This window comes from Phyllobates terribilis, unplaced genomic scaffold, assembly GCF_046119375.1.
Source record: "Phyllobates terribilis strain yellow unplaced genomic scaffold, ASM4611937v1 Scaffold_11__3_contigs__length_659146591, whole genome shotgun sequence".
NCBI lineage: Eukaryota > Metazoa > Chordata > Amphibia > Anura > Dendrobatidae > Phyllobates > Phyllobates terribilis.
Genome location: NW_027362771.1, coordinates 653,224,574 through 653,245,992, shown reverse-complemented (window position 1 = coordinate 653,245,992; position 21,419 = coordinate 653,224,574). Strand labels below are relative to the sequence as shown.

The 21,419-nt window shown below is 41.3% G+C and overlaps 1 protein-coding gene across 1 annotated transcript in view; it reads right to left on the bottom strand.

Annotated features, from left to right (window-relative positions):
- Positions 1–21,419, bottom strand: part of LOC141167193 (asialoglycoprotein receptor 1-like) — a 92,816-nt gene that overhangs the window by 25,876 nt on the left and 45,521 nt on the right. Inside the window, exons 4-7 of the mRNA XM_073654627.1 lie at positions 2,037–2,132; positions 1,890–1,961; positions 1,620–1,697; positions 940–1,091 (exon numbers count right to left, since the gene is read on the bottom strand). Coding sequence (XP_073510728.1) covers positions 940–1,091; positions 1,620–1,697; positions 1,890–1,961; positions 2,037–2,132 — 398 coding nt within the window. The remainder of the gene's footprint in view (positions 1–939; positions 1,092–1,619; positions 1,698–1,889; positions 1,962–2,036; positions 2,133–21,419) is intronic.

The window sequence follows — 21,419 nt, the reverse complement described above, 5'->3', positions numbered from 1 at the left end:
ACCTAGGCAGGTTAACGATACAACAATATTGTATTCCTCACATCCATGTTAATACAGCAATTCAAGGTAAATGTCCAGAATACAATTGTCTCAGTCCACAAGATCCCCTTGCCGGGATGGTAGTTACACCGCCTTTGTGCCAGTATAGTCTGTAGTCACAGTCCCCGATCCTCCAGACGACAGGTAAAACGATGGAAGCACAGGTATCCAGTAGCAACAGTCCTTTAAGAAAGTTTAAATCCAAACGACAGATCCCACAACTGTAGCACGTTTATCCAGTCCAGTCAGTAACTGATCTCCAACACTCCATATGCCATGCATTCAGCCATCCTTACAGGTCCTCAGTCTCGATCCTATTCTTTCGATGTCATTCCACCAACTTCCAACTAAATATGTGGCTTCTTTTCTCCTTCACTGGGATCAGCCCCCTGAATGGGCAGAACTGCTCTCACCCTTCCCCCCCCAAAGCTAAATGTGCATTAGTGCAGGTATTTTTTCAGGTCGACCGCATCACCTGGGTCTACACGTGAGATTCCCTGTGGTGACAGCTCTGCTGGATCATCCTTCAACACTCACACTCAGTTGACCTAGACACTGTTGGAACAATAGTTAGAGGCTCCTGACATACTAATGAGATTACTGGAATGCTGGACACTTTACAAGTAAAATTAGTGTACATAAACTGACGAGCAAGCAAAACATTAATAAAACACAGCAAGCAAATCTCTAATACAACACAATAAAAATATCGACGGAAACGGAGCTCCGTGATGGAAAAGTCTCATAGTCTTTAGTAAGTGGGCAGCTCCTAACAATAATAATATGGCGCCATGCACTCACATTGTGTCTAGCAGTGACCAGTCCTGGATGAGAGTGTGAAGCAGCCTCCTCCTAGGACCATTATCTGTTTCCCGTCCCCTATAAATCAACCTCACTGACCTGCTCTTCTTCAGAGTTGATGACCAGCAGGTGAGCTTGTTTGGCTTCACAAATTTTCTTGGAATCCTCCCAGGATCTCCCTTCAGAAGAGTAAAGGTAACAGCTGAGTAGGTTCTGAGTCCAACCAGAGGGGCAGGCGAGATCTTCAGACCCTTCACGAAGAAAAGAAAACCGGTTCATTGTCAGATGACATCATGAATTAGAAAGGATATTATGATGGATACGAGCCTGTCATGACCTGGAGAGGACATCATGGCCTGTAGATGAAATCTGCAGAGAGCATCATAAACTAGAGTGGAGATTATAATCTAGAGATGAAATGTTGACCTGCAGATGATGTCATAATAAGAAGATGACATCATCATGTCCTGGAAGTGACAATGCAATCAGGAGGTGACATCATGAAATGAAGATTACATCATCAACTGGAGTGGACATCATGACCAGCACATTACATCAAGGCATGGAGATAACATCATGATCTGCAGGTGACATCATGGCATCATGGAAATGACATTTCAATCTGGAGATTACATCATGACCTCAATGAGACCATCCTGGAGGACACGTAGACCACATTTTGTTGTGATCTCTAGCTTGCTAGTCCTGTGTGTGGGTCATGGTTGTTGATGGTTGGTTTGCCATTTTCCACCCTGATAGGTTTATATCTGACCACTCACCATTATCGAGCCTCTTTAGCCGGTCGGACATTTTACTGATGGCAGTCAGCACTCTCTGCATATTGCTCTGTAGTTGGCCTGAAATACCAGATATATCATGTTACCGGAGAATCTTTCATGACTCAATGCATGGTCCTAGTTGTAGTAGTGGCTCCTGGGCCCCTTGGCTGCCACATCTGCAGTAGAGGCTCCTGTGACATTTGACCCATGCTCCATAACTCTTCCTTTTAGACACCCTCAGCTTCAGCCCCACCAGTGCTGAGACTTTACCTATGGAAGTGTCAGCCCGGATGGCCTTCAGATCAGTATCCATCTGCTGAAGTTTCTCCATCAGCTTAGTTCCTTTGGAAAGATGACTGGAGTTAGACCCACTGTACTTGTTGGCTTGCAGTGATGGTCCACTCATAAATGACTCACCGTCCTGAGACAGCTGACCGACCTTCACCGTCATGCTCTCGCTGAGGTTACCAATCTGGAACTCAGTGGTGCGGTCTCTTGGCTTTTCTGCTGGAGCTGTAATTGCAATTATGAACATATTAGCTACAGAGACAATATAAGATGAGTATGGAAATGATCTCCGACACACAGTAAGCGAGGTGGGAATGACCCTCAGTGGCCAGACTGTGACCCTTGGCATCTTAACATGGAGCACGGTGAGAAAGGGCAACTCACGTCCTGATTGTGGGATACCGGTGGTCTTTACTAGTGGCTTGTGGTTCTTGTAAAACTACAACTCCTAGTATGCAGCGACTGCAGAGACATGCTGAAAGCTGAAGTCCTGGAGCCAAAGATTGAGGTTTACAAAGTGTGGGTCAATTGTAAAATGCACTCAGCAAAGTCACAAAAGAGCAGGAGAAAGTGAGAACATCGATATCGTCCAACATGGGAGCTCAGTACTACACGCTCAGCGTCCGCTCAGAGCAGGGTCCCTCTCCAGCATTAAAGGAGCGCGATTCCCAGCCTCTTTACACAGGCTGATAAACATGACGGGGCAGAACGATCACTAACAGACCACTCTGTTCCCATACAGACCACGCTATCGGCAGCACTTCTCCTGTGCACAGCGGCCATGTGCTGCTGACAACCATGATCTATTGCTCCCACATAAACAACCTAATCAGCGTCATTGCTGATCAACTCATCTGCATTGTCAGTGTTTATAAATGTGGAAGCTGCACACACTGTATGTTACAAAGACACACATGTACACACACTGCATGCTACAAAGACACACATGTACACACACTGCATGCTACAAAGACACACATGTACACACACTGCATGCTACAAAGACACACATGTACACACACTGCATGCTACAAAGACACACATGTACACACACTGCATGCTACAAAGACACACATGTACACACACTATATGCTACAAAGACACACATGTACACACACTGCATGCTACAAAGACACACATGTACACACACTGCATGCTACAAAGACACACATGTACACACACTGTATGCTACAAAGACACACATGTACAAACACTGCATGCTACAAAGACATACATGTACAAACACTGCATGCTACAAAGACACACATGTACACACACTATATGCTACAAAGACACACATATACACACAGTGTATGCTACAAAGACACAAATGTACACACACTGCATGCTACAAAGACACACATATACACACAGTGCATGCTACAAAGACACACATGTACAAACACTGCATGCTACAAAGACACACATGTACACACACTATATGCTACAAAGACACACATGTACACACAGTGCATGCTACAAAGACACACATGTACAAACACTGCATGCTACAAAGATACACATATACACACTGCATGCTACAAAGGCACACATGTACACACACTGCATGCTACAAAGACACACATGTACAAACACTGCATGCTACAAAGACACACATGTACACACACTGCATGCTACAAAGACACACATGTACACACACTGCATGCTACAAAGACACACATGTACACACACTGCATGCTACAAAGACACACATGTACACACACTGCATGCTACAAAGACACACATGTACACACAGTACATGATACAAAGACACACATGTACACACACTGCATGCTACAAAGACACACATATACACACAGTGTATGCTACAAAGACACACATGTACACACACTGCATGCTACAAAGACACACATGTACAGACAGTGCAAGCTACAAAGACACACATGTACACACACTATATGCTACAAAGACACACATATACACACAGTGCATGCTACAAAGACATACATGTACACACACTGCATGCTACAAAGACACACATGTACACACACTGCATGCTACAAAGACACACATGTACACACACTATATGCTACAAAGACACACATATACACACAGTGTATGCTACAAAGACACACATGTACAAACACTGCATGCTACAAAGACATACATGTACAAACACTGCATGCTACAAAGACACACATATACACACAGTGCATGCTACAAAGACACACATGTACAAACACTGCATGCTACAAAGATACACATATACACACACTGCATGCTACAAAGGCACACATGTACACACACTGCATGCTACAAAGACACACATGTACAAACACTGCATGCTACAAAGACACACATGTACACACACTATATGCTACAAAGACACACATATACACACAGTGCATGCTACAAAGACACACATGTACACACACTGTATGCTACAAAGACACACATGTACACACACTGCATGTTACAAAGACACACATGTACACACACTGTATGCTACAAAGACACACATGTACACACACTGCATGTTACAAAGACACACATGTACACACACTGTATGCTACAAAGACACAAATGTACACACACTGCATGCTACAAAGACACACATGTACACACACTGCATGCTACAAAGACACACATGTACACACACTGCATGCTACAAAGACACACATGTACACACACTGTATGCTACAAAGACACACATGTACACACACTGCATGCTACAAAGACACACATGTACACACACTGCATGCTACAAAGACACACATATACACACAGTGCATGCTACAAAGACACACATGTACACACACTATATGCTACAAAGACACACATATACACACAGTGTATGCTACAAAGACACACATGTACACACACTATATGCTACAAAGACACACATATACACACAGTGTATGCTACAAAGATACACATGTACACACACTGCATGCTACAAAGACACACATGTACACACACTGCATGCTACAAAGACACACATATACACACAGTGCATGCTAAAAAGACACACATGTACACACACTATATGCTACAAAGACACACATATACACACAGTGTATGCTACAAAGACACACATGTACACACACTGTATACTACAAAGACACACATGTACAAACACTGCATGCTACAAAGACATACATGTACAAACACTGCATGCTACAAAGACACACATATACACACAGTGCATGCTACAAAGACACACATGTACAAACACTGCATGCTACAAAGATACACATATACACACACTGCATGCTACAAAGGCACACATGTACACACACTGCATGCTACAAAGATACACATGTACAAACACTGCATGCTACAAAGACACACATGTACACACACTGCATGCTACAAAGACACACATGTACAAACACTGCATGCTACAAAGACACACATGTACACACACTGTATGCTACAAAGACACACATGTACAAACACTGCATGCTACAAAGACACACATGTACAAACACTGCATGCTACAAAGACACACATGTACAAACACTGCATGCTATAAAGACACACATGTACAAACACTGCATGCTACAAAGACACACATGTACACACACTGCATGCTACAAAGACACACATATACACACACTGCATGCTACAAAGACACACATGTAGACACACTGCATGCTACAAAGACACACATGTACACACACTGTATGCTACAAAGACACACAAGTACACACACTGCATGCTACAAAGACACACATACGCACACACTGCATGCTACAAAGACACACATGTACACACACTGCATGCTACAAAGATACACATGTACACACACTGCATGCTACAAAGACACACATGTACAAACACTGCATGCTACAAAGACACACATGTACACACACTGCATGCTACAAAGACACACATGTACACACACTGCATGCTACAAAGACACATGTACACACACTGCATGCTACAAAGACACATGTACACACACTGCATGCTACAAAGACACACATGTACAAACACTGCATGCTACAAAGACACACATGTACAAACACTGCAAGCTACAAAGACACACATGTACACACACTGCATGCTACAAAGACACACATATACACACACTGCATGCTACAAAGACACACATGTACACACACAGCATGCTACAAAGACACACATATACACACACTGCATGCTACAAAGACACACATGTACACACACTGCATGCTACAAAGACACACATGTACAAACACTGCATGCTACAAAGACACACATGTACACACACTGCATGCTACAAAGATACACATGTACAAATACTGCATGCTACAAAGACACACATGTACACACACTGCATGCTACAAAGACACACATATACACACACTGCATGCTACAAAGACACACATGTACACACACTATATGCTACAAAGACACACATGTACACACACTGTATGCTACATACACACATGTACACACACTATATGCTACAAAGACACACATGTACACATACTGCATGCTACAAAGACACACATGTACACACACTGCATGCTACAAAGACACACATGTACACACTGCATGCTACAAAGACACACATATACACACACTGCATGCTACAGACACACATGTACACATACTGCATACTACAAAGATACACATGTACACACACTGCATGCTACATACACACATGTACACACACTATATGCTACAAAGACACACATGTACACACACTGCATGCTACATACACACATGTACACACACTGCATGCTACAAAGACACACATATACACACAGTGCATGCTACAAAGACACACATGTACACACACTGCATGCTACAAAGACACACATGTACACACACACTATATGCTACAAAGACACACATGTACACACACTGTATGCTACATACACACATGTACACACACTGCATGCTACAAAGACACACATGTACACACACTGCATGCTACAAAGACACACATGTATACACACTATATGCTACATACACACATGTATACACACTATATGCTACATACACACATATACACACACTGCACGCTGCAAAGATACACATATACACACACTGTATGATACAAAGACACACATGTACACACACTGCATGCTACAAAGACACACATGTACACACACTGCATGCTACAAAGATACAAATATACACACACTGCATGCTACAAAGATACATATACACACACTGCATGCTACAAAGACACACATGTACACACACTGGATGCTACAAAGACACACATGTACATACACTGCATGCTACAAACACACATGTACACACACTGTATGCTGCAAAGACACATGTACACACACTGTATGCTACAAAGACACACATGTACACACACTGTATGCTACAAAGACACACATGTACACACACTGTATGCTACAAAGACACACATGTACACACACTGTATGCTACAAAGACACACATGTACACACACTGTATGCTACAAAGACACATGTACACACACTGTATGCTACAAAGACACACATGTACACACACTGCAGGCTACAAAGACACACATGTACACACACTGCATGCTACAAAGACACACATGTACACACACTGTATGCTACAAAGAAACACATGTACACACACTGCATGCTACAAAGACACACATGTACACACACTGCATGCTACAAAGACACACATGTACACACACACTATATGCTACAAAGACACACATGTGCACACACTGTATGCTACATACACACATGTACACACACTGTATGCTACATACACACATGTACACACTATATGCTACAAAGACACACATGTACACACACTGTATGCTACAAAGACACACATATACATACACTGCATGCTACATACACACATGTACACACACTGTATGCTACATACACACATGTACACACACTGCATGCTACAAAGACACACATATACACACACTGCATGCTACATACACACATGTACACACACTGCATGCTACAAAGACACACATGTACACACACACTATATGCTACAAAGACACACATGTGCACACACTGTATGCTACATACACACATGTACACACACTGTATGCTACATACACACATGTACACACTATATGCTACAAAGACACACATGTACACACACTGCATGCTACATACACACATATACACACACTGCATGCTACAAAGACACACATGTACACACACTGTATGCTACATACACACATGTACACACACTGCATGCTACAAAGACACACATGTACACATACACTATATGCTACAAAGACACACATGTGCACACACTGAATGCTACATACACACATGTACACACACAGCATGTTACATATACACATGTACACACACTGCATGCTACATACACACATGTACACACACTGAATGCTACATACACACATGTACACACACTGTATGCTACATACACACATGTACACACACTGCATGCTACAAAGACACATGTACTTACACTGTATGCTACATACACACATGTACACACACTGTATGCTACATACACACATGTACACACACTGCATGCTAGAAAGACACACATGTACACACACTGCATGCTACATACACACATGTACACACACTGCATGTTACATATACACATGTACACACACTATATGCTACATACACACATGTACACACACTGCATGCTACAAAGATACACATGTACACACACTGCATGCTACATACACACATGTACACACACTGCATGTTACATATACACATGTACACACACTGCATGCTACAAAAATACACATGTACACACACTGTATGCTACATACACACATGTACACACACTGCATGCTACATACACACATGTACACACACTGCATGTTACATATACACATGTACACACACTATATGCTACATACACACATGTACACACACTGCATGCTACAAAGATACACATGTACACACACTGCATGCTACATACACACATGTACACACACTGCATGTTACATATACACATGGACACACACTGCATGCTACAAAAATACACATGTACACACACTGCATGCTACATACACACACATGTACACACACTGCATGCTACAAAGACACATGTACACACACTGCATGCTACATACACACATGTACACACACTGCATGCTACATACACACATGTACACACACTATATGCTACTTACACACATGTACACACACTGTATGCTACATACACACATGTACACACACTGCATGCTACATACACACATGTACACACACTATATGCTGCATACACACATGTACACACACTGCATGCTACATGCACACATGTACACACACTGCATGCTGCATAAACACATGTATACACACTGCATGCTACATACACACATGTACACACACTGCATGCTACATACACACATGTACACACACTATATGCTGCATACACACATGTACACACACTGCATGCTACATGCACACATGTACACACACTGCATGCTGCATAAACACATGTATACACACTGCATGCTACATACACACATGTACACACACTGCATGCTACATACACACTGCATGCTACATACACACATGTTCACACACTATATGCTACATAAACACATGTACACACACTGCATGCTACATACACCCTGCATGCAATATACACACATGTTCACACACTATATGCTACATAAACACATGTACACACACTGCATGCTACATACACACATGTACACACACTGCATGCTACAAAAGCACATGTATACACACTGCATGCTACATACACACATGTACACACACTGCATGCTACATACACACTGCATGCTACATACACACATGTACACAAACTATATGCTACATACACATATGTACACACACTGCATGCTACAAAGACACACATGTACACACACTGCATGCTACAAAGATACACATGTACACACACTGCATGCTACAAAGACACACATGTACACACACTGTATGCTACAAAGACACACATGTACACACACTGTATGCTACATACACACATGTACACACACTATATGCTACATACACACATGAACACTCATTGCATGCTACATACACACAAGTACACACACTGCATGCTACATATACACATGAACACACACTGAATGCTACATACACACATGTACACACACTGCATGCTACATACACACATGAACACACACTGAATGCTACATACACACATGTACACACACTGTTTGCTACATACACACATGAACACACACTGAATGCTACATACACACATGTACACACACTGTATGCTACATACACACATGTACACACACTATATGCTACATACACACATGAATACACACTGCATGCTACATACACACATGTACACACACTGCATGCTACATACACACATGTACACACACTGCATGCTACATACACACATGTACACACTGCATGCTACAAAGATACACATGTACACACACTGCATGCTACAAAGACACACATGTACACACTGCATGCTACATACACACATGTACACACACTGCATGCTACATACACACATGTACACACACTGCATGCTACATACACACATGTACACACACTGCATGCTACATACACACATGTACACACACTGCATGCTACATACACACATGTACACACTGCATGCTACAAAGATACACATGTACACACACTGCACGCTACAAAGACACACATGTACACACACTGCATGCTACAAAGACACACATGTACACACAGTGCATGCTACATACACACATGTACACACTGCATGCTACAAAGACACACATGTACACACACTGCATGCTACATACACACATGTACACACACTGCATGCTACATACACACATGTACACACACTGCATGCTACATACACACATGTACACACACTGCATGCTACATACACACATGTACACACTGCATGCTACAAAGATACACATGTACACACACTGCACGCTACAAAGAAACACATGTACACACACTGCATGCTACATACACACATGTACACACACTGCATGCTACATACACACATGTACACACTGCATGCTACAAAGATACACATGTACACACACTGCATGCTACAAAGACACACATGTTCACACACTGCACGCTACAAAGATACACATGTACACACACTGCATACTACATACACACATGTACACACACTGTATGCTACAAAGATACACATGTACACACACTGCACGCTACAAAGACAGACATGTACACACACTGCATGCTACAAAGACACACATGTACACACACTGCATGCTACAAAGATACACATTTACACACACTGCATGCTACAAAGATACACATGTACACACACTGTATGCTACAAAGACACACATGTACACACACTGCATGCTACAAAGATACACATGTACACACACTGCATGCTACAAAGATACACATGTACACACACAGTATGCTACAAAGACACACATGTACACACAATGCACGCTACAAAGATACACATGTACACACACTGCACGCTACAAAGATACACATGTACACACACTGCATGCTACAAAGATACACATGTACACACACTGCATGCTACAAAGACACACATGTACACATACTGCACGCTACAAAGACACACATGTACAAACACTGCATGCTACAAAGATACACATGTACACACACTGCATGCTACAAAGATACACATGTACACACAATCTATGCTACAAAGACACACAAGTACACACACTGTATGCTACAAAGACACACATGTACACACACTGCATGCTACAAAGATACACATGTACACACACTGCATGCTACAAAGATACACATGTACACACACTGCATGCTACAAAGACACACATATACACACACTGCACGCTACAAACACACATATACACACACTGCATGCTACAAAGATACACATATACACACACTGCACGCTACAAAGACACACATGTACACACACTGCATGCTACAAAGATACACATGTACACACACTGCATGCTACAAAGATACACATGTACACACACTGTATGCTACAAAGACACACAAGTACACACACTGTATGCTACAAAGACACACATATACACACACTGCATGCTACAAAGATACACATGTACACACGCTGCATGCTACAAATACACACATGTAGACACACTGCATGCTACAGAGATATACATGTACACACACTGCACGCTACAAATACACACATGTACACACACTGCATGCTACAAAGATACACATGTACACACACTGCATGCTACAAATACACACATGTGCACACACTGCATGCTACAAAGATACACATATACACACACTGCATGCTACAAAGATACACATGTACACACACTGCACGCTACAAATACACACATGTACACACACTGCATGCTACAAAGATACACATGTACACACACTGCATGCTACAAAGATACACATGTACACACACTGTATCCTACAAAGACACACATGTACACACACTGTATGCTACAAAGATACACATGTACACACAATGTATGCTACAAAGACACACATATACACACACTATATGCTACAAAGATACACATATACACACACTGCATGCTACAAAGATACACATGTACACACACTGCATGCTACAAAGATACACATGTACACACACTGTATGCTACAAAGACACACATGGACACACACTGCACGCCACAAAGATACACATATACACACACTGCATGCTACAAAGATACACATGCACACACACTGCACGCTACAAAGACACACATGTACACACACTGCATGCTACAAAGATACACATGTACACACACTGTATACTACAAAGACACACATGTACACACACTGCACGCTACAAAGATACACATATACACACACTGTATGCTACAAAGGCACACATGTACACACACTGCATGCTACAAAGATACACATGTACACACACTGTATGCTACAAAGACACACATGTACACACACTGCATGCTACAAAGATACACATGTACACACACTGAATGCTACAAAGATACACATATACACACACTGCATGCTACAAAGGCACACATGTACACACACTGCATGCTACAAAGATACACATATACACATACTGCACGCTACAAAGATACACATATACACAAACTGCATGCTACAAAGATACACATGTACACACACTGCATGCTACAAAGGCACACAGGTACACACACTGAATGCTACAAAGATACACATTTACACACACTGTATGCTACAAAGACACACATGTACACACACTGTATGCTACAAAGATACACATGTACACACACTGAATGCTACAAAGATACACATATACACACACTGCATGCTACAAAGGCACACATGTACACACACTGCATGCTACAAAGATACACATATACACATACTGCACGCTACAAAGATACACATATACACAAACTGCATGCTACAAAGATACACATGTACACACACTGCATGCTACAAAGGCACACAGGTACACACACTGAATGCTACAAAGATACACATTTACACACACTGTATGCTACAAAGACACACATGTACACACACTGTTTGCTACAAAGATACACATATACACACACTGCATGCTACAAAGATACACATGCACACACACTGCATGCTACAAAGACACACATGTACACACACTGCATTCTACAAAGATACACATGTACACACACTGCATGCTACAAAGATACACATGTACACACACTGTATGCTACAAAAACACACATGTACACACACTGCATGCTACAAAGACACACATGTACACACACTGCACGCTACAAAGATACACATATACACACACTGCATGCTACAAAGATACACATGTACACACACTGCATGCTACAAAGACACACATGTACACACACTGCATGCTACAAAGACACACATGTACATACATACTATATGCTACAAAGACACACATGTACACACAATGTATGCTACAAGGACACACATGTACACACACTGCATGCTACAAAGATACACATGTACACACACTGCATGCTACAAAGACACACATGTACACACACTACATGCTACAAAGACACACATATACACACTGCATGCTACAAAGATAGACATATACACACACTGCATGCTACAAAGACACACATGTACACATACTGCATGCTACATACACACATGTACACACACTGCATGCTACAAAGACACACATGTACACACACTGCATGCTACAAAGACACAAGTACACACACACTGCATGCTACATACACATATGTACACACACTGCATGCTACATACACACATGTACATACACTGTATGCTACATACACACATGTACACACACTTCATGTTACATATACACATGTACACACACTGTATGCTACATACACACATGTACATACACTGCATGCTACAAAGACACACATGTACACACACTGCATGCTACAAAGACACATGTACACACATTGTATGCTACATACACACATGTACACACACTATATGCTACATACACACATGTACACACACTGCATGCTACAAAGACACATGTACTTACACTGTATGCTACATAGACACATGTACACACACTGCATGTTACATATACACATGTACACACACTGTATGCTACATACACACATGTACACACACTGCATGTTACATATACACATGTACACACACTGCATGCTACAAAGACACACATGTACACACACTGCATGCTACAAAGATACACATGTACGCACACTGCATTCTACAAAGACACATGTACACACACTATATGCTACATACACACATGTACACACACTATATGCTACATACACACATGTACACACACTATATGCTACATACACACATGTACACACACTGCATGCTACATACACACATGTACACACACTATATGCTACATACGCACATGTACACACACTATATGCTACATACACACATGTACACACACTGCATGCTACATACACACATGTACACACACTATATGCTACATACACACATGTACACACACTGTATGCTACATACACACATGTACACACACTGCATGCTACATACGCACATGTGCACACACAATATGCTACATACACGCATGTACACACACTGCATGCTACATACACACATGTACACACACTGCATGCTACATACACACATGTACACACACTGCATGCTACATACACACATGTACACATACTGCATGCTACATACACACATGTACACACACTGCATGCTACATACACACATGTACACACACTGTATGCTACATACACACATGTACACACACTATATGCTACATACACACAGGTACACACACTGCATGCTACAAAGATACACATGTACACACACTATATGCTACATACACACATGTACACACACTATATGATACATACACACATGTACACACACTATATGCTACATACACACATGTACACACACTGCTTGCTACAAAGATACACATGTACACACACTATATGCTACATACACACATGTACACACACTATATGCTACATACACACATGTACACACACTATATGCAACATACACACATGTACACACACTATATGCTACATACACACATGTACACACACTGTATGCTACATACACACATGTACCCACACTGCATGCTACATACACACATATACACACACTATATGCTACATACACACATGTACACACACTGCATGCTACATACCCACATGTACACACACTGCATGCTACATACACACATGTACACACACTGCATGCTACATACCCACATGTACACACACTGCATGCTACATACGCACATGTGCACACACAATATGCTACATACACACATGTACACACACTGCATGCTACATACACACATGTACACACACTGCATGCTACATACACACATGTACACACACTGCATGCTACATACACACATGTACACACACTGTATGCTACATACACACATGTACACACACTATATGCTACATACACACATGTACACACACTGCATGCTACAAAGATACACATGTACACACACTATATGCTACATACACACATGTACACACACTATATGCTACATACACACATGTACACACACTATATGCTACATACACACATGTACACACACTGCTTGCTACAATGATACACATGTACACACACTATATGCTACATACATACATGTACACACACTATATGCTACATACACACATGTACACACACTGCTTGCTACAAAGATACACATGTACACACACTATATGCTACATACACACATGTACACACACTATATGCTACATACACACATGTACACACACTGCATGCTACAAAGATACACATGTACACACACTATATGCTACATACATACATGTACACACACTATATGCAACATACACACATGTACACACACTATATGCAACATACACACATGTACACACACTATATGCTACATACATACATGTACACACACTATATGCTACATACATACATGTACACACACTATATGCTACATACACACATGTACACACACTATATGCAACATACACACATGTACACACACTATATGCTACATACACACATGTACACACACTGCTTGCTACAAAGATACACATGTACACACACTATATGCTACATACATACATGTACACACACTATATGCTACAAACACACATGTACATACACTATATGCTACATACACACATGAACACACACTGCTTGCTACATACACACATGAATACACACTGTATGCTACATACACACATGTACACACACTATATGCTACATACACACATGAACACACACTGCATGCTACATACACACATGAACACACACTGCATGCTACATACACACATGAACACACACTGCATGCTACATACACACATGTACACACACTATATGCTACATACACACATGTACACACACTGCATGCTACATACACACATGTACACACACTATATGCTACATACACACATGTACACACACTGCATGCTACATACACACATGAACACACACTGCATGCTACATACACACATGTACACACACTATATGCTACATACACACATGTACACACACTGCATGCTACAAAGATACACATGTACACACACTGCATGCTACAAAGACACACATGTACACACACTATATGCAACAAAGACACACATGTATACACACTATATGCTACATACACACATGTACACACACTATATGCTACATACACACATGTACACACACTATATGCTACAAAGACACACATGTATACACACTATATGCTACATACACACATGTACACACACTGTATGCTACATACACACATGTACACACACTATATGCTACATACACACATGTACACACACTATATGCTACATACACACATGTACACACACTATATGCTACATACACACATGTAGACACACTGCATGCTACATACACACATAAACACACACTGCTTGCTACATACACACATGAACACACACTGTATGCTACATACACACATGTACACACACTATATGCTACATACACACATGCACACACACTGCATGCTACATATACACATGAACACACACTGCATGCTACATACACACATGTACACACACTGTATGCTACATACACACATGTACACACACTGCATGCTACATACACACATGAACACACACTGCATGCTACATACACACATGTACACACACTATATGCTACATAAACACATGCACACACAATGCATGCTACATACACACATGAACACACACTGCATGCTACATACACACATGTACACACACTATATGCTACATACACACATGAACACACACTGCATGCTACATACACACATGTACACACACTCTATGCTACATACACACATGTACACACTGTATGCTACAAAGACACACATGAACACACACTGCATGCTACAAAGATACACATGTACACACACTGCATGCTACAAAGACACACATGTACACACACTGCATGCTACAAAGACACACATGTACTTACACTGTATACTACATACACACATGTACACACACTAAATGCTACAAAGACACACATGTACAAACACTGCATGCTACAAAGACACACATGTACACAAACTATATGCTGCAAAGACACACATGTACACACACTGCATGCTACAAAGACACACATGTACACACACTGCACGCTACAAAGACACACATGTACACACACTGCATGCTACAAAGACACACATGTACACACACTGTATGCTACAAAGACACACATGTACACACACTGCATGCTACAAAGACACACATGTACACACACTGCACGCTACAAAGATACACATGTACACACACTGCATGCTACAAAGACACACATGTACACACACTGCATGCTACAAAGACACACATATACACACACACTATATGCTACAAAGACACACATATACACACACTGCATGCTACAAAGACACACTGTATGCTACATACACACATGTACACACACTGTATGCTACATACACACATGCACACACTATATGCTACAAAGACACACATGTACACACACTGTATGCTACATACACACATGTACACACACTGCATGCTACAAAGACACACATATACACACACTGCATGCTACAAAGACACACATGTACACACACTATATGCTACATACACACATATACACACACTGCATGCTACTAAGACACACATGTACACACAGTGCATGCTACAAAGACACACATGTACACACACTATATGCTACAAAGATACACATGTACACACACTGCATGCTACAAAGACACACATATACACACACACTATATGCTACAAAGACACACATGTACACACACTGCATGCTACAAAGACACACATGTACACACACTGCATGCTACAAAGACACACATGTACACACACTGCATGCTACAAAGACACACATATACAAACACACTATATGCTACAAAGACACACATATACACACACTGCATGCTACAAAGACACACATGAACACACACTGCACGCTACAAAGACACACATGTACACACACTACATGCTACAAAGATACACATGTACACACACTGTATGCAACAAAGACACACATGTACACACACTGCACGCTACAAAGATACACATATACACACACTGCATGCTACAAAGGCACACATGTACACACACTGCATGCTACAAAGATACACATGTACACAAACTGTATGCTACAAAGACACACATGTACACACACTACATTCTACAAAGATACACATGTACACACACTGCATGCTACAAAGACACACATGTACACACACTGCACGCTACAAAGACACACATGTACACACACTGCATGCTACAAAGGCACACATGTACACACACTGCATGCTACAAAGACACACATGTACACACACTGTACGCTACAAAGACACACATGTACACACACTGCATGCTACAAAGATACACATGTACACACACTGTATGCTACAAAGACACACATGTACACACACTGTATTCTACAAAGACACACATGTACACACACTGCATGCTACAAAGACACACATGTACACACACTGCATGCTACAAAGATACACATGTACACACACTGTATGCTACAAAGACACACATGTACACACACTGTATGCTACAAAGATACACATGTACACACACTGCATGCTACAAAGACACACATGCACACACACTGCACGCTACAAAGACACACATGTACACACACTGCATGCTACAAAGATACACATGTACACACACTGTATGCTACAAAGACACACATGTACACACACTGTATGCTACAAAGACACACATGTACACACAGTGCATGCTACAAAGGCACACATGTACACACACTGCACGCTACAAAGACACACATGTACACACAGTGCATGCTACAAAGGCACAAATGTACACACACTGTATGCTACAAAGACACACATGTACACACACTGCATGCTACAAAGACACACATGTACACACACTGCACGCTACAAAGACACACATGTACACACAGTGCATGCTACAAAGGCACACATGTACACACACTGTACACACACTGTATGGTACAAAGATACACATATACACACACTGCATGCTATAAAGACACACATGTACACACACTGTATGCTACAAAGACACACATGTACACACACTGCACGCTACAAAGATACACATATACACACACTGCATGCTACAAAGATACACATGTACACACACTGTATGCTACAAAGACACACATGTACACACACTGTATGCTACAAAGATACACATATACACACACTGCATGCTACAAAGATACACATGTACACACACTGCATGCTACAAAGACACACATGTACACACACTGCATGCTACAAAGATACACATGTACACACACTGCATGCTACAAAGATACACATGTACACACACTGTATGCTACAAAGACACACATGTACACACACTGCACGCTACAAAGACACACATGTACACACACTGCATGCTACAAAGACACACATATACACACACTGCATGCTACAAAGATACACATGTACACACACTGCATGCTACAAAGACACACATGTACACACACTGCACGCTAAAAAGATACACATATACACACACTGCATGCTACAAAGATACACATGTACACACACTGCATGCTACAAACACACATGTACACACACTGCATGCTACAAAGACACACATGTACATACACACTATATGCTACAAAGACACACATTTACACACACTGTATGCTACAAAGACACACATATACACACACTGCATGCTACAAAGATACACATGTACACACACTGCATGCTACAAAGACACAAATGTACACACACTGCATGCTACAAAGACACACATATACACACTGCATGCTACAAAGATAGACATATACACACACTGCATGCTACAAAGACACACATGTACACACACTGCATGCTACAAACACACATGTACACACACTGCATGCTACAAAGACACACATGTACACACACTGCATGCTACAAAGACACAAGTACACACACACTGCATGCTACATACACACATGTACACACACTGCATGCTACATACACACATGTACACACACTGTATGCTACATACACACATATACACACACTGCATGTTACATATACACATGTACACACACTGTATGCTACATACACAGATGTACACACACTGCATGCTACAAAGACACATGTACACACACTGTATGCTACATACACACATGTACACACACTATATGCTACATACACACATGTACACACACTGCATGCTACAAAGACACATGTACTTACACTGTATGCTACATACACACATGTACACACACTGCATGTTACATATACACATGTACACACACTGTATGCTACATACACACATGTACACACACTGCATGCTACATATACACATGTACACACACTGCATGCTACATATACACATGTACACACACTGCATGCTACAAAGATACACATGTTCGCACACTGCATGCTACAAAGACACATGTACACACACTATATGCTGCATACACACATGTACACACACTATATGCTACATACACACATGTACACACACTATATGCTACATACACACATGTACACACACTGCATGCTACATACACACATGTACACACACTATATGCTACATACACACATGTACACACACTGCATGCTACATACACACATGTACACACACTATATGCTACATACACACATGTTCACACACTGTATGCTACATACACACATGTACACACACTGCATGCTACATACACACATGTACACACACTATATGCTACATACACACATATACACACACTGCATGCTACATACACACATGTACACACACTGCATGCTACATACGCACATGTGCACACA